Raw genomic sequence first — 21,688 nt, 5'->3', positions numbered from 1 at the left:
TTCACTACACCAAACTTTGTTTAAAGCACTTCTCAAAAACAATTTGTCAACTCTACCCACTTCTGCAGTGATTTAAACTAAAAAGAAAAGTCACAGCTGACAAACACTTTCTAGTTTTAGTTTTCCTAGTTCTTCTAAAAATCAGCAAAATGGAGACGTTTATTCATCCGATGTGGAAGATTAAGAGTTTTCTGAAAGGGAACAGCTCCCTCTGCTGGACAAATTCAGGAACAAAAACTCAAGATGTTTGCAAAAACTATTAAATCTGTGTTTATTTCAATATGAATAAATAGTGAGCATTGTGATTATTTACATATCCAAAGAAAGTGTAAAAAACTTAATTTAAGTGATGATTAAAAACAAACAGTGGCTGTATTTTAAGTTGTGCTCTTGTGCAAATCAGCATCTCGTTTCTTTTGTGCAGATTCCTGAAGAAAAAAAAAAACAGAAAAAAAATGTTAAAATTGAGACAATAAAACTTAGACCATATGCTTCTAGCAAATAAAAAAATAAGTTAGACTACATTATCTGAACAAGTGTCCTTTTTCAAAGTAAATGCTTTAAATAGAATATACTATATTGTCCCCAAGGGGAAATAGTTGTCAAGCTACCACAACCATTTATACAAATATAACCACAATACAAGCATAATAATGTTATTGTAAGTAATTTGAATATGACCAAATATAAAATGCATAAATAAAACAATCTGTAAATGAGTCTGGAGATGTATCCAATCCAAGTTAAATCCATTTTTTTCTGCTTTTTCTCCTATTCTTAGATGAAAAATTGCAACGGCTTCTTTCTCTTTTATGCCAAATTTACAAACGAGGGTATACGACTAAAAACATTGCTTCAAGTTTTGACAACCAGCATTTAAATCAAAGTCTTGACCTGATCAAGAAGCTTTTCTATTGCCAGTTCTGTTTATCAGTTGTCCATCAATTAGCTTCATATAGATATTGATCAAACTAGGCAGTGGAAAAACTAATTGTGAAAACTGTTTGATTTTAGCCTTTAAACCTTTTCCATTAGTATCCATGTTTGTTTTAGTTACAGCTTTTTAAGTCTAAGACCTAATTTTAAGGGTATAGACTATGGGGTTTTTGTTTTGAAAAAAAAAAAAAAAAAAAAACAGTAAAGTGAAACATCCAAAACAAACCTTGTGATTGTGGTTGTGTTTTCTTGTGATTAAAGTGTGAGGTGGCTTCCTTCAGGAAGCGGCCATTGTAAGTGTTGAGCGTTGCGTCTCTCCATGACTTCTCTGCTGGAAGACAGTGAGGTCAGACGTTAGCTGCTGCAGTTCCTCTTAAAACTGCTTTAAACACTGAACTGAAACAAACGGCTCCATGAGGAGAGATATTTTGCTCAACCAGATCTAGAAATCGTCAACTGAAACTAGTTTAAGACTCTTGGAGTCTCCATGACCAATGAGATTCATGAGATAAATGTAGCCCTATGATTTGTTAAAGTCATTGGCTTACCAGTTTGCCGTTTGTGCGTCAGGTACATCTGGTCCAGGTTACTCCATTTTTCCTCGTGGGAAGTTGGTGCATCACAGTTCTCGTCAATCTCTCGGATTGTGTTCCCATGCGGACATCGGCGGAGTCTTTCCCAGCCAACTGACTGGTTCTGCAGATCGTCATGCTTGCAGTTGCTCTGTCTCAGCCTTGTGTGGATCGTCACAGGACTTTTGGTTGCCATCTGCCTCGGTGCCAGTGGCCTCTTGAAGTCCTGTCCTGTCCGACATGAACTGTTCCCAGAAGAGTCGCACTCCGTGTCGTGTCCATAATTGGGAGAACAAAGATCCGGACTGGAATCTTTTCTCATGAGTTGCCTCTTTGTGTGAGATTTGCAGGCTTCACATGTTGGTAAAAGGACATCGTTCCATTCCTGGAAAGGAACCGCTTTCCTTTTCAAGCTTCGGCCTTCACACACCGAACTTGGAGACGTGCTGATCCTACGTTTTGCCGTACATCTGGTACAGAGTCGCTCATTGTTGGACCAGCGAGAGTTCAACATATTCTCATTGAAATTTCTGCTGAGGCAACATTCATGGTCAGAAAGACTTTGTCGATCCACCTTGCCTTTGGGTTTGTACCTCTCTTTTGATTTCCGCACATTAGGCTGTTCTTTGTAATCCATGTTAAGCTTTCTTCTCCTTTTAGACACATCCAGACTATGGAGATTGCTTGGCCTGTTCTGCTTCATAGGAGCTAGTGGGATCTTTTTGCTGTAATAGCCATGATTAAAGTCAGAAATCCAGCTGGTGGATGGAAGGTAAGCAGGCAAAGATTCAAAGGAGGTGTCCTGATGATCCTGGTCATTCGTAGTTTCCAGCTGGTGATGCTCTCTGTCCGAGTCCAGAGGGGAATTATCTGGTAGAAGGATATTGGTTGAAAGAGTTTCCTCTGCTGTGTTTGTTAGCTCAGGCAGTGGAGAAGCATCTGTAGCAGGGTAGACATTTGCTTCAGACATCTCTACAGAGGGGACAAGTTCCTCTAGTTCAACCTCTGTTAGTGCAGGAATCTCCATTTCAGTGATTTCCTCAGTAGGAACCTCCTGCGTTAACATTACCAACTCCTCAGTTGAAGCATTCAGTGTTTTATTGGAAGCCTTCATGAAGGAGTTTTGGACAGGGGAAGTCACAAACGATTCCTCTGCTGACCAGACCGTGGACTCAATCTTCCTCAGTTCATCCAAATATGTTGGATCAAATGGCACCTGAACAACTTTGAGGTGAAAGCTTTCTGAGATCACACTCAAGTCTTCATCAGTTGAAGTCTCTTCAGATTCATTTTCAGTCACAGGATCCATTTGGTTCATGGGATCCTCTAGAGAAAGGCTCTTCTCCCCAGAGTCTGGCTTCTCATCCAACAGGATGTCTGGACAAACATTGAGCTCCTGCTCAGACTGGTCTGCTTGAAGGTCGAGACCCTCATCCTGTGGGATATCACTTTGGATAGGAGAACTACACTGAACCAGATCCTGGGAAAAGCTGTGGGACATTTCTGCAGCCTCTTGAGCGTGGAGCAGTTGGAGCCCGACTGGTGTGGCGCAACATTCAATCCTCACCTCCTCAGTCTGAATCACGAAGGAGCCGTTTGATGGCATTCCTGTCTTGGAAGAGGGCGCCTTCTCTTGGAGCTCTGAAGGGTATTCCTCCGTTTGTACGGTGAAAGCCTGTGACTGGAGCTGACCAGTAGTGGCATTGTCGGTGGAGATGCTGCTGGACCTTGGGGTGCTGGTTTTATGAACCGAGAGAAGCGGCTCAGTTTGAACCTCAGAGCTGGTCATTTCTTTTGACGCAGAGTTGTGTTGGTAGCGAAACCTGCGGGCATGATAGGCCATGGTGTGGTAGTACTGGGGGTTCAGCATGCGTCTGTAGTCCATCAGATGGAGGTGGGTGTGGGGAACGACAAAGCCAGGCGGCTCCATGTAGGGGTTCGGCTGATAGTGGGGCATCATTGGCAGACCAAGCCCTTGACAAAAACAAAACATTTAACTTTGGTAAAAAGGAAAATATCCTCTTGCTAGTCAAATTTGTAAAGAATAATGACAGATTATAATACATGTGGCACTCTGGGCATCTAAACACATGACCAAGGCTGGGGAGGGAAGAACAGTAAGCTATGTAGTACCAACAGTAGTTCAAATTTATATTTGAAATGAAGCATTGGTGCAAAACCTAAGTTTTACAGCTTTATCTGAGATTTTTTATCTACATTTTCAGCCACTAAGTCTTTAATTTGACATCTGCAAAGATGGAAAAGAAAACTTTTGCAGAGTTTTAGAAACAATTTCCAACACCGACAGCTGCCCAGCACAACAAATCAGAGACGCCAGTATTTCCTGACCTGCACTACATGTTTTGGTCACCAGAGGACAGTGACATGGAGCTAGTTTTATCCCAAGTCTCTCAAAATGTCAATTCATTTATGCATAGTTTGTAACTGAAATTTGTTTTTACCTACTTTTCCTTGTTTTCTATTAAGGTAAATGGTATAATTTGCTAAAAAAAAAAAAAAAAAAAAAAAAAAAAAAAACTTCTTAACCCAAACCTTCTCATGAATTACTTAAATCCCTCAAACTATTTTGGTATTTTAATGACAAAAATGACAATTCATATTTGTAACAAAAATAAAATCAGAAGATTTTTTTTCCTAAATCAGTTTATTAAAAAAATAAAACAAAACTGCAGGTGTGCATCTGTGTCTGGCGAGTTTTTGGTTAAAACATGTTTGTTTTCCATGCAGTGGTAAGAAAATCCAGAATTTTCTCAAGAGTAAAAATACTTCATAATAAAGTTACCGTACTCAAGTAAAAATAAAACTCACAGCCTAGTAAAGATACTGCTAGAAGTACTTTCTCAAAACAGTTCAAGAAAATGTGAGTAAATTTAAGTAGCTACTACCCAACTCTGGATGATGAATACAGAAATGCCGACTATATTTTTCTGCCATCTCTCTGGCGCCCCCTTTACCGGAGCGCCCCTACGTGTCTCTTGTAGCACCATCCCACTTTTTGCGACAGAAATATTAATAATCCATTAACCGGAAGAGTCAGAGCGTCTCACCTAAGCCAGGGTAGCCGTAGTACGGGTTGTACGCCATAGGCATGGCTACCGGCCACTGAAGACTCTGCATCGGCAGGTACGGCTGCGAAGGCTGGATGTAGAAGAACGGCTTATGGTGCTGCTCCTCCGGACGAGGCGGACCAGGAGCGGCCGGCTCAGGTCCCAGCTTCGGGTTCAGGTTTGGACCTCTAGGGCCCAGCCCGAAGGAATGCTGAAAGTTAGGCGTGGCTGCTTCCATATCTGAACAAAGAGAGACACGAATCACTTGGGAGTTAAGATTATTTCCTGGGGATAAAGTTGCACCTACATGCGAAGGAGAAGAAAACATCCACAGAGAAACCGGATGAGTTTTCCTTTATGCTTTCAAGTGGAAACCAAACACTCAAGTTGCAAAAAAGCTTCCGCTCCAGGTGCTGTTAGTCCAATTAGAGCTTAATAAGCTGCTGTGTGAACCAATCACAGAGGCTTATTCCGAACAGGTGAGTGTGGTGCCATTCACTCACATGGTGCCAGAAAACACAGCTGTGATCCAAACTATGACTCCGATTCTTAATGACACATAAAGGCTTAAAAAGTCAAATCCTTTTGATTTTTAAACATCTATGATAGAATCTGTTTCTCTTTAGACAATCAGAGGTGAGTAAAGTTAAGTGGAGGAGCAAAATGACAATATGCATAAGTAAAAGAAATAAATAAAATGAGGCAAAAATAATTTTGTTCCGAATCAGTTTTTTGTTTTCAATAAAAACACTTATGAAACTTTAAAACTGCAGGTGTATCTCTGTGTCTGGTGAGTTTTTGGTTAAAACATGATTGTTTGTCATTCAGTGGATAGAAAATGCAGAAATTTTACTCAAGATTAGCAACACAGCGTAGCAAAAATACTCCTAAAAGTAAATAATAAAAAGTTCAACTAAATGTACTTGAGCAAATGTAAGTAGTTACTACACAACTCTGCTTATAATGATCAAACAAAACCAGATTTAATATAGAATATTTCTGTTTATTCATAAACTTTGGAGAATAAAACAACTTGCTTTAAAACTCAACATCAGATTAGGAAAAATGTCCAAGGACTTGGAGAATTGCTTTTTAAGAATCACCATATTAAATTCTTTAACTTTATGTGAAAACTCTTGGTTACAGTTACAATCCTGGTAATAATGCTCTGCTTCTTCTATGGTATGATGAATAACTTGTCAAATCAATCAAAATGGGATCTGTATCATTATGACAAACTCTCTGCATCTGTTAGCTCAAACATTCAGATTTAAACAGGTGAAGATGTTCAAACTGTTGGTTTTAGTAATACAACTTTCAAAACTCATTTTCTCTGACTAGATCTAAAATCAAACGTTTAACCAAATATACTCAGCATCTCAAATGTTGGAAGATGTAAATTGTTTTCTATATTTAGAATATGTTGGTCCAGTTGAATATTTTTTAATCACTTCAGAAAGTGAAACCCATATATCATATAAACTCATTAGAAATGGTATTTCCTGTACTTTTTTGACTTACAGAAAATTAAAACCTCTATTCAAGATTTCTCTGAAGGGTAAAATATTGTAGTGCTGACTTCAGATGTCCTGAAGAAGATGGATGTTCACAGGCGTAGGCATAGAAAGTTGATTGGAAGGAAGAAGTATGCTAGGAAATGATGCAACAGAGAATCACTTCAAAGAGCAGACTGAGGCTAGAACATTAAGAGTTGCTGTGCTACAAGAGAACCAGAACTGGACTATAGTTCTATGGTCCAAAGTTTTCAGACAAAAGTAAAGTTTGCGTTTTATTTGGAAGTGAAGGTCTCAGAGTCTGGTGGAGAAATGCAGAATCCACGTCGCCTGAAGTCCAGAGTGTAGCCTCCAATGATTGTCTGGTGTCTTCATCTCATCTGCTGGTTCTGGTCCACTGGGTTTTCTGAAATCTGATCAATGCAACCATCTACCAGGACATTTAGAGTATTTCTGAGTTACTTCTGCCAACAAGCTTTATGGAAATGCCTTTTCATTTTCCAGAACTTTGTACCAACCCACAGAGCCAAAGGTACCAAAAGCTGGTCCAGTGACCAGTGGTACTGTGGGTGATTCACCAGCATACTGGTCTGGCCAGAACCAGAGAATCAATGGAGTATTGTCAACAGGAAGATTACACCAGAACCAACAAGATGACCTGAAGGCAGCCATCAGAGCAACCTGGACTTTAACTGTGGCAGAACCAGAGGTTGGAAACCTCCTTGCTGCGCTGATGCCCAAACTAACTGGGTGCATAAAAATTACCGTTTTCAGAAGCAGAAATAAAAATAGTCAAATATGTCTTAGTTTGAAGAACAAATATTTTCATCTATAGATTTGCAGAGATACGTTTTGCAGTTGCACCTTATTGCTAGCATACCTGCTAGCATAGGCACTGTCAGGATAGCTAGTATTTGAAAAATCCCACTTGATCAAATTATACAAAAAATACCCTGTTTTTTTAAGTTAAGTTCCTTACTGCCTGCTTACATTTGGAAGTAATCGGTTCACACCAACAACACTTTTTGGCATTATAACTGCAAAATTCAAGCTAGCCATGCAGAAACAAATCCATTTCAGGCAGTATAAGTATACCAGTTAATACTTATACTCTTAGGATTTCACATTTAAAAAGAGCAAGCCATGGTGGCTGGTTTAGAACAAAAGTCCCACAACAAGCTTAAATATTTATATTTTATTGGACTGACCCCAAACAGTGGCAACAACCTTTTAGCCCATTTGTGAGATCAAGTTATCTTTGGTGAAAGGCAGCAGCATCACTGCAGATTTTTTTTTTGTTCTTTTATACAACTATGCTTCTTGTGCAGTGCATTACACCTGGTGCTCCATCATCCCTCAACAGTTACACCTTTAGGGGGGACCTGTAAAAATAAAAAGTGGTAAATATGTAAATAGATGTTAAAACTATTGTTCATTTGGAATGACTGCCACCTACAGTTCAATGCGTTTTGTTCAAAACTCAGTCAAGGAAAACGTCATCTTGGTTCTCCTCTCACTGTGGAGCCTGAAAAACAAATTTACATTTTAAACTCGCATAATGACAAAAAGATAAACCGCTGCTCAAATAAAAATACCTCTTTCCCAACTTAATGGAAGCACCTCTTCTTCACCTTCATGATCATCATCTCTAGGCCTGTGGTACATCACTTTCCACTGAGGGCTCATTTCTACATAGTTGGTTAAGAGAAAATTCAACGGGGGATTAAGAAGGTTCTTATTACTCTAAAAAACTATTTGACTAAAATACACAAAACGGCACATCCCATCAAACTGAGGAAACCAGTCCCTCAGGGATGTGTGCTCAGTTTCATGAATTTCTTTCAAATTCAACATAAACCACAAGTTCTCCAATAAAACCAGCATGAATGTGTGCTAAATGTCACCTTGTCGTTGCAGAGGGGTGGAATGTCTTCTACGGGGAATCACTTCTCCAGCCGGCCTTCGGCTTTGGCCTGCTGTGGTCACATCCGCTCTGCAGAGTCCATCTGTGAACAGATTCATGGGTCACATCCGTTTCTCCTGAATGTTTTTAAAAAAATACCAATTCTCGACTTACCCTGACATGTTCCACATTGCAGCTCCCTGCTGTCCAGCTCCTCTGTTTCTGCTTCAGCAACCTCCTGCTGACAGGCCTCATGACTCTCCACCCGTTTCATAGCATCTGGCAGCTCTTTGTACTGGTCTTTCTTATACCAAGGTTTAGCTGAATGTCTTTGGACAGTTTGAGTCTTCCTTGGTGCAGAATGCTTCCTGACAACCACTCTAATTGGCTGTTCGCACCCTCTCCCGTATGCACCCTCCTCTTCAGAGTCTCCAGCTTCATCATGATACACTTTGGAGCTATGGATTTTGTTCCTGCTTGTCCCTTTTTCCAAGTTTTTCCCACAACAAGCACACACAACCCTCTTCGACTTTGGCAACCATGCGTCCTCCTCATCGTCTGCAGCTGGAGGAGATCGTCCAATTACAGCCGAAAGTCTCCTCCCGGTGTACATGTGCTTTGGGAAGAGATCCGTGTCGTCCAGATCTGTAGAGAACATTTCATCTCTGGAAGACAGTTCATCCAAAGATGGACTGAGGACACTCATGCGCTCGTGTGTAGTCTGCATGGGGAGGTAGTTGTAATAGTAAGGTGAAGCTGGGGACAAGAGCTGTGCAGCTCCAGGAGTAAAAACACCCTCAAATGGTAGCTTGATGATCTGGTAGCCTTCATCGGGTTTGGTTTGATCGCAGGAAGTCATTGAATCTTCTACCTTTGAGACTTTAAGGTCTGTAAAGACCAGTGGACCGGAGGGAAGTGAAGATTTGTGGTCCTTCTCAGCGTCACAAATTGGAACACTTGAGTCAGTCACCAAGATATTTGATTGAATATCTGGGATCTCCGTCTCATGTGAAACAAAGTGTTCGTCTGGTGCCGACTGATTGAAACATTCTTCATGAACTGAAGAGCTGTCAATAGGCAGCTCCTCCTCCAGTCTTCCTGTCCAGCCTCCCTCCGGGCTCAAATGGTCCAAAATAACTTGGCTGGACTCGCCATCATAAACCCCTGCAGTGGAATCACCTGAAGTCACACCTGGAGACTCCAAAGAGCCATGATTTGGCTCTGACGGTAGTGGGTGACCTTCCTTTTCAGCTTTTTCTTCTACAGGAGAAAAGACACCAGAAGATTGAGAGCCAATGCCAGAGTCCAGCTCTCGGTCGGTGCTCTGAAGCTCTGTGGCTCGGATTTTATCCAAGCATTCGATTAGCTTGTTTATGGCCTCACTAGGGTCGGTTTGAGCCCCCGAACAAGCGGTCTCACGGCGCCCTGGAGGTTGTGGATGGTACTGTTGACGAGGTACATCTCCCCAAGCTGGTGCTTGGAATCTAGGTTCAAACATCCGCCTGTAATCTACAGGATACACCGGGGCATGTGGTAAAACAAAGCCAGGGTACGGCATATAGGGGTAAGGATGCATGCTGGGGCGACCAAAGTTAAAACCTGCAAACAGATTTTGAGAAAAATACTCTGAGATTTCCTATGTCAATGCATGATCTACACGTGTGAATTGCTGAATACCTGCAGGCAGTCCGAAGTGGTTGTATGGGTTGGTAAGGTGCCAGGGAGGGTGGAGATAATACGGCTGAGAAGGTGGCTGGACGAAGAAGAAAGGTCTGGGATGGGAACTTCTCTGAGCTCCACTGCCAAAGGAGGGAGGCTGTTTGCTTGGATCTACAGGATGGATTCAAATGGCTTCAAACCACACGTTGGTTGAACTTCATTTTAAAGTTGGAAATAAAAACGACTTACCTTCCATTTTCATTCACGATCTCGTTGACTGTCGGAAATAAAACACACAGGGATGAAAATAAATAAACATCCCCAAGTTTCAGAAAAATAAATAAGTTACTTTAACAATTTCTAATTGAACAGAAGTAGAAAAGTCTCGCTCTATGAAGCCCAAACGACATTTCTACTGAGTAAAAAGCCGAACTGCTGCAGGCAATTAGTTATATAGCAAACAGCTTGCGTCCCGTCAGGAATGTTGCCTTCATGGTCAACCGGGAGCCTTATGTTAAAATAAGATAAGATAATAATATTTATATAATAATAATAAAAACACTAAATTTAAATTCATTTAATGTAGATACTTGGTTTGTTTAACTTTGGTTATTCAAGATATTTTAATGTATCTTCTTCTGAAAACAAACCCTTTTTAGAATATTTTTTCTTAAAACTTCCCACCACCTTAAAACATTGTTACTTTTTAATTGTCAATAAAAAGTATAATTTTTGTGTTTACTTGATCTACCTTAAATTTGATTAATTTTTAATAGATGTTAATGCTTCGTTTTAAAAAAAATACATTTTAACAGATGCAAATAGATTTCCAATGTTTATCTACTTAAATAATTTTTATGCACATAATTATGACGCAATGTGCATTTTTGTACCTTTAATATTTGTTTTTAAATTCAAATTGTTTGTTGTAGAAGTCCAGCTTTTAAAAAACTATTTCTTAGTCATGAAGAACTTTTGACTCTTTCACTACTGTGGTATCACAATATATCCAGCAGATGGCGCCATGTCTCAATTCTACAGTTGTTATGTTATTATCTGTCCAGCAGAGGGCGTTATTTCTCTATAAAACAGGGCAGGTCACTGGGTTTGAGTGCAGTATCCTCAGTTGGCCTCTGCTCTGTAGAGGCGCCTTTGATGCGCTAAGAGGTTTGTCCGCTGCTCGGCGCCGACTCATAACAGTCTTTATCGTCTCAGTTCGGCCTCAAGGGTCCAGTTTACTCTTCATACCGACGGAAAAACATCAGGACGGTTCAGTGAGTGGATCTCACCGACAATCAAAGTAAGGAATGTAGTATTTTTTTCTTGTCGGAGGTGTTTTACGGAAGAGGCGATGTGTAGCTCTGGCCGTTATTAGCTTAGCTGATGCTGTCTGGTTTCCCTTCATGTTTTTTGACACCAGAATCTTCTGTCACAACACCAGAGCTGGGATGGTGGTATCTGACTCTTCCCTCGCTAACAACCAGACAGTGTGCCCCAGCGGGTGCCCAGTTAAACTGGGCCGGAACTGTGCAGAGTGGGGAAAGCTAAAGCTACCATGCTAAAGCTAACATGCTGTGAATCAGGCTAGAGCCGCTGGTTCTGTTCTGATCGTTTTATTTTCCTCTCGGATAACCAGAAACTCCGCTATAAAGGGTGGGCCAATCTGATCACATCTTTTTGTTTTATCCCGGCCAGTATGAAGCCACTCAAATGGGTTGTTCCTGTGGCGATAACGTGCTAACGCAGCTAATTAGCTTTGGGCTAACAGAACATGTTAACGGTACAGATTCGCAAAATGTCAGCCTCTAGATCAAAATAAACCGGCTACTTAGCTGGGAGTGATGCTGACCTTGGCAGCTGCATCATTTCGAACAATTTTAATGAAAATTATAATATGAAACCTTGATTTTTGCTTAGGAATGGTATTGGAGCACGATGTTTTATTTTAAATAAACTTGGATAGGATTGCTTAAAAACCTGTAATTAAATTGTAATATAAAAGCCAGATTCTTTAAAACACTCTTTGTAATCTATGAGCACAATATTCTTTATGTGTTGCCATATTAGAGATGAGGATGAAAACCAGAATGGTTTGACATTTGGGCAGAATTGATTTGTATTAAGTGACATTTTTATGCTGCTTTTGACATCATTTCATATTTGACTTGTTTATGAACTGCGATTTTCAAACTGAAGCCCAACAATAGTTTTTAAAACTGCAGAAAAGAATCTAAACCGTTGAAAACATCTGGAGTTGCACCAATCAGGCTTTTTCTGGAGAATACCAATTTTCCAGTTTCCTGGGATTTATGACCTTATTTTCTTTATTAGATCATAGTACTAATTTTGTGAGAACTCCAACATAAAAAATAATTTTCCAAGACTTTTTTTCTCATAATTTTTTAAGAATTTTTTTTTCTGGTAAAATTGTTTTTATTTTGCTAATATTGTGACTATATTCTTGTAATTAAATAATTTTGTCGCCTGGCTCTAATATTCTATTGTATACAGAAGGGATGATTGAGATGAGTCACGTTTTGAAACTATTCTGTCATTTGTCATTTCTGTCTAGTAAAGAAAGTGGGAGGGGAAATTGGATCTGGTATGAAAATATCTAATTTTATTTTTTCAAGCCAAGAAATCAAAGGAAAAAATAATTATTTTGAAGCCATATCACCAGGACAAAATGTTTTTTATTGGATGGCTCCATCTTCTCAACTGATGTATATAAAAAAAAACTACTAACTTCCTCTTTAAGCACTTTGAACTGCCTTTGCTGAAAATGTGCCATATAAATAAAATTACCTTTTTATTTCAATGTAGTGAAGGATACATTTGCTTGCATGCCTCCTTTTTATTTATTTGTTTTTATTGTGATGTAAATAAATCAAATGCAAGTGTTAGGATTAGATGAATATAAACAAAATGTGCAAAGGAAGAAAAGACTTCAGTATTGTTCAAGACAGAGGAGCTGGTTTTAGGTTAATAAGTCCTTAAAATTGTATTTGTTCCATTGGCAGATTATTTTCACTTATCAGTATTTTTTCCAAGTCATGTAATAAATGAAACCAGTGGAACAAGCAGTTTCTCATAAATTTTAAAGAGTTATTGACTTACAATGAGCTTCTATATCTTGCTGAAAAGCTACTTATAAGTTACTTTGTCTTATTTTAGATGTAGTGGGGTATTTATACTAGAAAATAGACCAAGCATACTTGGTAGGACTTTGTTTTTACAGTGTATTATAATAATAAAAATTCCTGATGAAAATAAAAACACTGTTTTCCAGCGGCCCTTGATGTGACGGCGCCGCAGCGGAGTCGCCCTCTCTACCTCCGATTCTCCTCCGTGCCTCGCCGCATGACGTCCGATGACCGCTGACCCTCGGAGGGGAAACCCCGTCCTCACCCTGCATCCCCCACTTCCTGTGGACTCCTGAGACCGCCCCACCCCCCCACCGCCGCCACAGTCTTGACACCTCCACCTGTTCCAGCGGAGGAGTGGAGGGCCAGAGAATAAAACTCCCCCTTTTCAAATTTCTCCTGGTTGGTTTGAGTCCGGTTCTGCCGGCCACGCGAGTTTTCAAAGCTGGGGCGCGATTCCTGGGATGCAACCATGTCGGGTCTGAGTGAGCGCAGGCCGGTCAACACGGACTACGCCGTCTCGCTGCTGGAGCAGCTCAAGTTCTTCTACGAGCAGAAGCTTCTGACGGATGTGGTGCTGCTGGTGGAGGACGCGGAGTTCCCGTGTCACAAGATGGTCCTGGCCACGTGTAGCTCCTATTTCAGGTGAGCAGGCTGCTTTGTTTAACCGTTACCAGGGTTTCCTCCAGAGTATTATCAGCCTGGCGGGCCACCAGGCTTTACTTGCCCCTGCCAGGCTAAGCGTTTTGAAACTGGCCCTCTCTGTTTTTTTTTCTGTTGTCTTCTTTATTTATTTTGAATATTTAAACTGTTTTCCAGCTCCAGTGTTAAATATTCTTTGTAATTTAAAGTTTATTGATCTTTCGGGATGTGTTTTTGTGTTATTCCATTACCATAATATTACTTGAAAATTGTGTTTAAAGAAAAAACAATATTTATCATTTATCGCAATAACTTCTGGGACAATTTATCGTCCAGAAAAGTTTGTCTCTGTGACAGGCCTACAGAAACGGTATTTTTATTTTGCCATTTCTGTATTTTCATTGTTGTTTATGATTTATTTATAAAATTGTCTGTCAACTTGACATTTTTTGACACTAAAACACAGTGGGACAAATGATGAACTTCCCCACTGCCCTACCACTTCGCTTAGCCAGATTTCTGGGGGAAATCAAAATATTTTTATGGAAAATCAATTTAAACAAGCTTATTTATGCATAAAACTATAAGCTCATTTTAGGGGCTACAACTATTGAAAGTTGGAGAAATGGAAAAACAAAATAAAAAGTTGAATTAAACCAAAATAACAATAAAAAACTGTTTCTCAAAACAACAGAGGTAATTGAGCATCATCATACAGACTGGATACAATAGTACAGGAAGGTCACAATATGGCAACCATGCAGCTGTGCATAACGCCTGGGTGGACCTAGCTCCGCCTCTGAGCTGCAGCTCCGCCTCTGAGCTGCAGTTTCCAAGATGACGAGTTTCCACCTCACAGCAGCCCTCTTCACTCAGCTCCTTCAGACTAGCCAGCTGTAATTAGTGAACACCTGGCTGAGCTCATTATACAATCGAAATGCTGGTAAAAGTGTTAAAGGGTTAATAATGTAGCCATGTTGTGATGACTTCCTGAAGGCAGTTTTTTAGAGAAAGACAGACAGAGGCCCAATTTAAAGGCACTAAATCAGCTGAACAACTGAAGGTCACACAGTTACTTAAAGCAATAAAATGGCGCTTTGTGCCTGGAAAACACAAAATACTGTCAATTTAATGGAAAGACGGCAATTTCTAAATTGTTTTTTTTTTTTCCCCCCAACTTTATAGGAATATCAACAAAGTTTTGCGTAAATTTGTAAAGGAAGCGCAGCTACTGTCGACTTGAGCTCAGGGGCCAAACAGAATCATACGAAGGTCCACTAATGGGCCCCCGAGCCGCGCTTTGGCTGCAGGACTAGAGCTCCAGCTCTTGTTCTCCAACCAGTTCCTGGTACATTCAGGGGGGAAAAAATGAAGTAATTGCTACCAGACGTTTTCCTCTTTCATGCGCTCAGCGTTGCATAATGAGATGCAGCAGTCTGTATGTTTCGGCTGGAAATCTGCTGCATCATCCCCCCTCCCCCACGCGTTGCCTGTCTGGTGCGAACAGAGTGTTTCCCCCTCGGGGTGCAGAGGTGTCGCTGCGTTTCCGCCGAACTCCTCCTGCCTCCTCTCCATCCTCCACGCCTGGCTTCAGGGGGAGCAGCCGGACCGCAGAGCGGAGGGAGGGAGAGTCTGGTCACGTAGCTCTTGTTAAGAGATGGAGGGGGTAAAAGGGGTAATTCTGCAGGGTTGCGTAATACAGCCTGGCAGGTTTGGCCCCTGCTGAGGCCAACACACCCAAAAAAAAAAAAACCCTCCTCTGTATTGTTCAAAAAGTAAATTTCTTCTTCTTCTTTTTACTTTTGGGTAACAAAAAGTGATGAAATCCCTGATAATTTGAGTTGTGTTGATGTTTTTCTGGATATTATTTAATCTGTTGGTAAAGGTGAACCTTAAATGTTCAGTTTGGAGGCAGAAACTGGTGAAATGTTTTCCAGATGAGTCTGTTCTCTAAATGAAATGAACAATCATGCAGCAGCTGGTTGACATCATGCTTCCCACCAGAAGGCGGATGGTTTTATCCCAACAGCAGGTCTATCTGGTCTTCATCCTGAGGAGGAGGAGGAGCCTTTTGATTGGCTACTGGGGTTTCCACATGGCGGCTTTTTGGTCAGGAGGTCTGGAAAATGATTTATGATTCAGGATTTATAACCGGATCCACTTTCAACATGGAGGATATGCATCCATCCATCCATTCATTCATCCAGCATTTCATACATTCATAATTTTATCCAACCAACATTTTATTCACCTGTCCATCCATCCATTTGTCATCCAGTCTGTTCATCCTTCCATCTGAATGTCCAACTGTCCCTCCACCTGTCCATTCTTTTGTCCTTTAATCTCTCGCCTCGTCGGCTGTCTCTATGGCGACCGATCCATCCCTCATTCTGGGTTTTAATCTGGCTTCTGATGGAGGATTCCTTCAGTAAAAGCAACTTGTGAAATCAACAAAAAATCAAAATGAAGAAGCCAACTTGTTAATTTATAGGTTGCAGACATGCTAAAGATTACATCACAGCTGAGGTAAAAATGGCTGATCAGGAATACATTTTCCTCTGACCTGATCACAGATGTGTTGGTTAGTGCACCCGTTGCATCAGGAATCTCCTAAAATCAGAAAATGCTTCTGTTTTCTATGAGAAATGTTGGTGAATCCTGACATTCCTTTATAATTTTAAATAATTATTTCAGTGGTTTTCAAAACATCAGAACTGCATCTTCCACTTCAGAGTTGCTTCAAAAACATCCCAGTAGTTGGGAAAAGGTGCTGTTTTTATTTAAACTGTCCAGGATCAGTAGCTTCCTGGTTGTTAGGGTTGCGTAACTCGCAGTGTGGACGCTGGTGTAGAATAACACGGGCAGCACGGCGGTGTTTGGACTCCAGCAGCGGCCACTTCCAGCTACCTAGGCTCCGGCTGGGAGCGTTGGCGAGCTTCCAGCCGTCATTAAGAGGCTCTGTGTGTTTTTAAAAGAACAACCCTGGGTTGTGAAACGGCCAGCATGTTTGGAGACCCAAACAGAAACATCTGTTCTGACTTGGTCCAGTCTCTCTGTTTCTTGCACTTTATTTTGACTTAATTTGACATGTATGAGACAAATGACCGAGAGGGCAGTTAAGATTATAACAGTCTAGATGCAGTTATGTAGAAATGTGGCTGATTCTAGTCCCTCTGTTATTAAAATTCCTGGAGGTGAGTGCTCTGCGTTGAAGTTTTGTTAAATTGTGCTGTACTGTTTAGCGCACTGGGTTCCAGACGGATGATTATTTTTGTTGCGCAACACTCTCAATTCCACCAATGAATCTTGACGAATGCTAAGTGCTGCTAGCACAACTTAGGGTGACTAAACGTATCGTTTCATTGAAAGGGGTCCATCCTCAGCCACCTATCTACCCATGTCTTATGTTTTTTTTGTTGCTTTGGACTGGCTGCATATTTTTTTCCCTGGACATGTCTGGGTTTTTAGTGATTTGTGCAGTTTAGCAAATCATACTTTTTTTTTTGTGATTTGTGAAACTTATTGCAAATGGGAATGATTTTCAAGAGCAGCATTTGTGTGCCTTGCACTCAGACATACAGCTATCTAAAAAAAGAAGGAAATGGTTCTTATTGTCGTTTTATCACAATATCTTGTGATGCTATTATAATAAGTCCATGCTGCTCACTGCTGGTGTCTCCACTGCAGAGCGATGTTCATGAGCGGCCTCAGCGAGAGCAAGCAGACCCACGTCCACCTGAGGAACGTGGACCCCGCCACGCTGAAGATCATCATCGCCTACGCCTACACGGGCCACCTGGCCATCAGCGACAGCACGGTGGAGCCGCTCTACGAGACCGCCTGCTTCCTACAGGTACGCCCCACTGTCCCTCGATAAGGGATCTTAGCATTTTGTTGAGGTACAAACACAAACTTGAAGTTTTTTGTATTAAATGTCTTGCACTGCAAAAAAAAGAGCATCTTACCAATATTAATGAAAAAATACTTGTTCCATTGGACAAATTATTTCACTGCCAATGGTACTAGAAACTAAACCAACAATGCTCGGTAAGATTTTGTGTTTTTGCAGTGGGTGTGTGATGTTACCTTATGGAAGTGCTGGACAGATTTGTGATGCGTTTGTCTCGTTCAGGTGGAAGACGTCTTGCTGCAGTGCAGAGACTACCTGGTGAAGAAGATCAACGCTGAGAACTGCGTCCGCATGCTGAGCATCGGCGACCTCTTCAGCTGCAGCGAGCTAAAGCAGAGCGCCAAGCGCATGGTGGAGCACAAGTTCCCCAGAGTTTACCGACAGGAGGCCTTCCTGCAGCTCTCCCATGAGCTGCTCATCGACATCCTGAGCAGCGACAACCTCAACGTGGAGAAGGAGGAGACGGTGCGCGAGGCGGCCATGTTGTGGTTAGAGTTCAACATGGAGGCACGCTCGCAGCACCTGTCCTCCGTGCTGAGTCAGATCCGCATCGACGCGCTGTCGGAGGTGACCCAGCGCGCCTGGTTCCAGGGTCTGCCGCCCAACGATAAGTCAGTGGTAGTGCAGGGCCTCTACAAGTCCATGCCCAAGTTCTTCAAGCCTCGCCTGGGCATGACCAAGGAGGAGATGCTGATCTTCATGGAGGCCATGTCGGAGACGCAAGGCGAGACCTACGTCACGTCGACGTCGGCGCCTACAACGATAGTGTGTTACAGCCCACAAGCGGAGAAGGTGTACAAGCTGTGTAACCCGCCAGGAGACCTGCAGAAGGTTGGGACCCTCGTTACCCCGGACAACGACGTCTACATCGCCGGCGGTCAGATCCCCCTCAAAAACTCAATCGCCAACCACGGCAGGAGCGGGAAGCTGCAGGCCGTGTTCCGCTCGGTCGACAGCTTCTTCTGGTTCGATGCGCAGCAGAACGCCTGGGTGCCGAAGACCCCCATGCTGTGCGCCCGCATCAAGCCGTCACTGGTCTACTGCGACGGCTACATCTATGCAATCGGCGGCGACAACGTGGGCGGAGAGCTGAACAAGCGCACGGTGGAGCGCTACGACTGCGAGAAGGACGAGTGGACTATGATGAGCCCACTGCCCTTCGCCTGGAACTGGAGCACCTCGGTTGTGGCGCACGACTGCATCTACGTGATGACGCACGACCTGATGTACTGCTACTTCCCCCGCGCTGATGCCTGGGTAGAGATGGCCATGCGCAAAACCAGCCGCTGCTTCGCCTCTGCCGCCGCCTTCGGCGACCTCATCTTTTACATCGGTGGCCTCCACGTGGTCAGCAACTCCGGCATCCGCATGCCGACCAGCACCATCGACGGCTCCTCGGTCACCGTGGAGATCTACGACGTCAACAAGAACGAGTGGCGCCTGGCCGCCAACATCCCGGCCAAGCGCTACTCGGACCCGTGCGTGCGCGCCGTGGTGCTGCTCAACTCGCTCTGCATCTTCATGAGGGAGACCCACATGAACGAGCGCGCCAAGTACGCCATCTACCAGTACGACGCGGAGCTGGACCGCTGGTTCCTGCGGCAGCCCGTGTCCGAACGCGTCCTCTGGGATCTGGGGAAGGACTTCCGCTGCGCCGTAGGGAAACTTTACCCTTCCTGCTTGGAGGAGTCTCCGTGGAAACCGCCGACGTACCTCTTCTCCCCCGACGGCGGTGAGGAGTTCGAGGTGGACGGAGAGCTGGTGACCCTCCCCCACGTATAGCTTCTACCTCCCCCCTCCATGACACGGTGGAGGAACATTGAGGAGGGGGGGGCGCTGTAGCGTTGGCGTGAAAAGTGCGGCGGGTCCTCCGGACTCGATTCCCCTCGAACATAAACCCATTCTCCTTTTGGTTCTGTTTTTACTTTCAGTGGTGACATCTGTTAGATATTATGTCGGTCATACTGTTTCTACAATGTGATAATCTCAAACTAATTTTGTGATGATGATGATGATGCACTTAACTGGTAAACCTTCTGGTTAACAGAAACTGTACCAAAATCTCTCCTCTCTGCTAAAGAAATACTCCACAGAAAATCAAAGATCACTGCAACTGGATGTTGAATTTGAAGATATTTCAGCACCTTCTTGTTGGAACACTTGAGTTTTGATAAATATTTATGCAGCTTTAATAAAATAAAGTTCGGGAAACGATAAAAGCGGAACAGCTGGGCTCAAAGGGAATGCACTGGGTGGTTTTACAGCTCTGGGCCGGATCGTGTCCTCATGTTGCCTTCTCACTTGTTTAATTTTTCCCCTAAGAACTGGAACATAAAGGAGAAAAATGTGCTGCAGGGTTTCCTATAAACATAGTTTATGATCCATCTTTAAAGGAATGCATTAACAGATATTCCCCATTTATGCATCAAACCTCTTTCATTTCGTACTTTTTTTTTAAAGAAACAATTTCACACGTCTACCTTTTCATTTCAGTTATTCCCTTTTTTGTAATTAATTTTTTTTAAAAACATTAAATAAAGATGGAAACTTTATTCATCTCCAGAATGAAGCTAAATGTACTGAATCGCAAAAGAAAAAAATGCTTTCATGAAATATTGGATAGACTTTCACTGCCTTCCATGTCTGCTGATGATTATTTTGTATTAAAAAAGTAGCTGGTCTAATTAAAGTTGATGCCTTCAATGCAGTTTCAGTTTTTCTAAGCTCCGGCGGCGCTAAACACGTAAAATCTAAAATATCCCAACAAACTACAGTTTGAAATGTGAAGAAAAGTCACCAGAATACTCAAATCTGATGTACAACTTAATTTAGTTTTGCAGACTGCATTTCATTTGTTTCATTTTGGTGACGTCAGTTTCAACACCTTTGGCTAATATTAGCTTTAGCTACGGTTATTGTCCGTTGTTGGGTCATTTGACAATCGGTCAAAGCAAAAGTAGAGCAAACTACGATTTTTAAAAAATTACTTTAAGCCGTCAGCTTTCTATATAGCGGCGAACTGAACTGAAGTCGGAACCAATCGGCTCCATTTGGCTCCTGGAAAACGGTGAAGGAGCAACCAGACAACCTGTTCGTCATCCGTCGCCATTTCGTCCATTTAAACTTCCGTTTTCAACCATTTCATACCCACGATTTTAAAACATTGCATATTAGTTTTATATATGAGGAGTTAATTCATAAACGTGCTCAAATCTCAAAATTTCCATTATTCGTAGATTAATTTTTCACTTATTCTGGTTTTTGTGTCTTAATTAATAAACCATATTGACTAAGCAACCAGCATATATGTAAATATGCCTGAATGATCTAAAATAAGCTAATTGCCGTTGGTAGTATTGGTTACTGGGGTCATAAAACCACATTTCCCTTCAGTAGACCAACAAACTCTTGGCTAGTCATAAATCATCCTTTTTTTTATTATTTTTTTGGCCGGAAACGGCACAGAATAACAAAAATTAGTAAAGAAAATGTATTTAGAAAACTCACTTATTTGGAAGCGTCCCACAATGTTTGAACTTTGATTTTTAGCGGAGTATTCCTTTAAAAAAAAAAAAAAAAAAAATGGGATCATGCATTTCCTTAAAAGGCCTCGCAGACGGAGCGGGTCGTTTCCGGAGGACCGAGCGGCAGGTGGACGAAGTTAAAGACGGGGTGGCTGCAGGTCCAGCCACTCGTAGCCCCGCCTCCGCCGCTTGAGGCTCCGCCCCCTCCACCCAACTGACCCCGCCCCTCATTACGTCACGTCTGCTGCACACAGGTCTTCCACACAACCAGCAGTTCACACCTCAGTCTGTCTCTGTTTCTTTCTCTGCAACAAACAAAACTCCACTCGCAGTAAAAAACCTCCACTCGGGCTCATGCATTTTTATTATTTTTTTTTATTTCCAAGCTGCTGAATTATATAAATTTATAAAAACTATATTTTTCATATGTTTAAAACGGCTGTTTTAGTGTGGAAGCGATGGGTGGGCGTAACCAGGTCTATTTTGTATTAGTGTCTTTTATTTTTTATTGTTATTTAATACCTGACATTACTGTAGTGTGATTGTCTGTAGATCTTCATCTTCTTATCAGATTACATTTTTTTTCTGGATGAGTACTGAGAAATCTTGCTGCTGATTGGCTGAGAGAGGAGAGAGCTCGATAACATGGCGGGTGGGGGGTCTTCCTTCTAAAACATCTTTAAACATGAGCGCAGGTGCTTCATGACAAACCTTACTAGCATGTTTGGCTGCATCATTTTTCCTTTGGCACTGTATTTTGGATGAACGTTAATTTATTAAAAAATATACCAAAAACGTTCTGCAAATGGCCTCTGGT

The 21,688-nt window shown here is 42.0% G+C and overlaps 3 protein-coding genes and 1 long non-coding RNA gene across 6 annotated transcripts; 1 reads left to right on the top strand and 3 right to left on the bottom strand.

Moving 5' to 3' along the window:
- Positions 1 to 246: 246 nt before the first annotated feature.
- On the bottom strand, positions 247 to 5,039 carry LOC103456706 (uncharacterized). 2 transcript variants are annotated; one of them, XM_008396416.2, is made up of 5 exons: positions 4,884 to 5,039; positions 4,577 to 4,816; positions 1,485 to 3,482; positions 1,163 to 1,267; positions 247 to 428 (listed from the first exon to the last, which is right to left on the bottom strand). In XM_008396416.2, exons 2-5 carry the CDS (start codon positions 4,812 to 4,814, stop codon positions 400 to 402), a joined length of 2,370 nt encoding a protein of 789 aa, XP_008394638.1. In that variant the 5' UTR covers positions 4,815 to 4,816; positions 4,884 to 5,039; the 3' UTR covers positions 247 to 399. The 2 variants fall into 2 exon arrangements, with proteins under 2 accessions (XP_008394638.1, XP_008394639.1); XM_008396417.2 differs by having other exon boundaries at positions 1,163 to 1,264.
- Positions 5,040 to 7,270: 2,231 nt separating this feature from the next.
- On the bottom strand, positions 7,271 to 10,117 carry LOC103456707 (bucky ball-like). Its single transcript, XM_008396418.3, has 7 exons — positions 9,902 to 10,117; positions 9,671 to 9,823; positions 8,168 to 9,592; positions 7,995 to 8,096; positions 7,686 to 7,778; positions 7,547 to 7,615; positions 7,271 to 7,472 (listed from the first exon to the last, which is right to left on the bottom strand). Exons 1-6 carry the CDS (start codon positions 9,912 to 9,914, stop codon positions 7,587 to 7,589), a joined length of 1,815 nt encoding a protein of 604 aa, XP_008394640.1. The 5' UTR covers positions 9,915 to 10,117; the 3' UTR covers positions 7,271 to 7,472; positions 7,547 to 7,586.
- A 629-nt stretch (positions 10,118 to 10,746) lies between these two features.
- On the top strand, positions 10,747 to 21,677 carry kbtbd2 (kelch repeat and BTB (POZ) domain containing 2). The gene is made up of 4 exons (XM_008396419.2): positions 10,747 to 10,952; positions 12,942 to 13,440; positions 17,125 to 17,290; positions 17,570 to 21,677. The coding sequence occupies exons 2-4, from the start codon at positions 13,268 to 13,270 to the stop codon at positions 19,127 to 19,129; spliced, it is 1,899 nt and encodes a 632-aa protein (XP_008394641.1). The 5' UTR covers positions 10,747 to 10,952; positions 12,942 to 13,267; the 3' UTR covers positions 19,130 to 21,677.
- On the bottom strand, positions 15,270 to 20,945 carry LOC108165718 (uncharacterized). Of its 2 annotated transcripts, none has more exons than XR_014085350.1 (5): positions 20,855 to 20,945; positions 17,524 to 17,602; positions 16,001 to 16,047; positions 15,689 to 15,875; positions 15,270 to 15,556 (listed from the first exon to the last, which is right to left on the bottom strand). It is a non-coding gene; the product is annotated as an uncharacterized LOC108165718 (long non-coding RNA). The 2 variants fall into 2 exon arrangements; XR_014085351.1 differs by having other exon boundaries at positions 15,689 to 15,860.
- Positions 21,678 to 21,688: the final 11 nt, after the last annotated feature.

The sequence above is a fragment of the Poecilia reticulata genome, chromosome 20 (genome assembly GCF_904066995.2).
Source record: "Poecilia reticulata chromosome 20, P_reticulata-male-v2, whole genome shotgun sequence".
Taxonomy (NCBI): Eukaryota; Metazoa; Chordata; class Actinopteri; order Cyprinodontiformes; family Poeciliidae; genus Poecilia; species Poecilia reticulata.
This window is presented reverse-complemented; position numbering and strand designations above follow the sequence as displayed.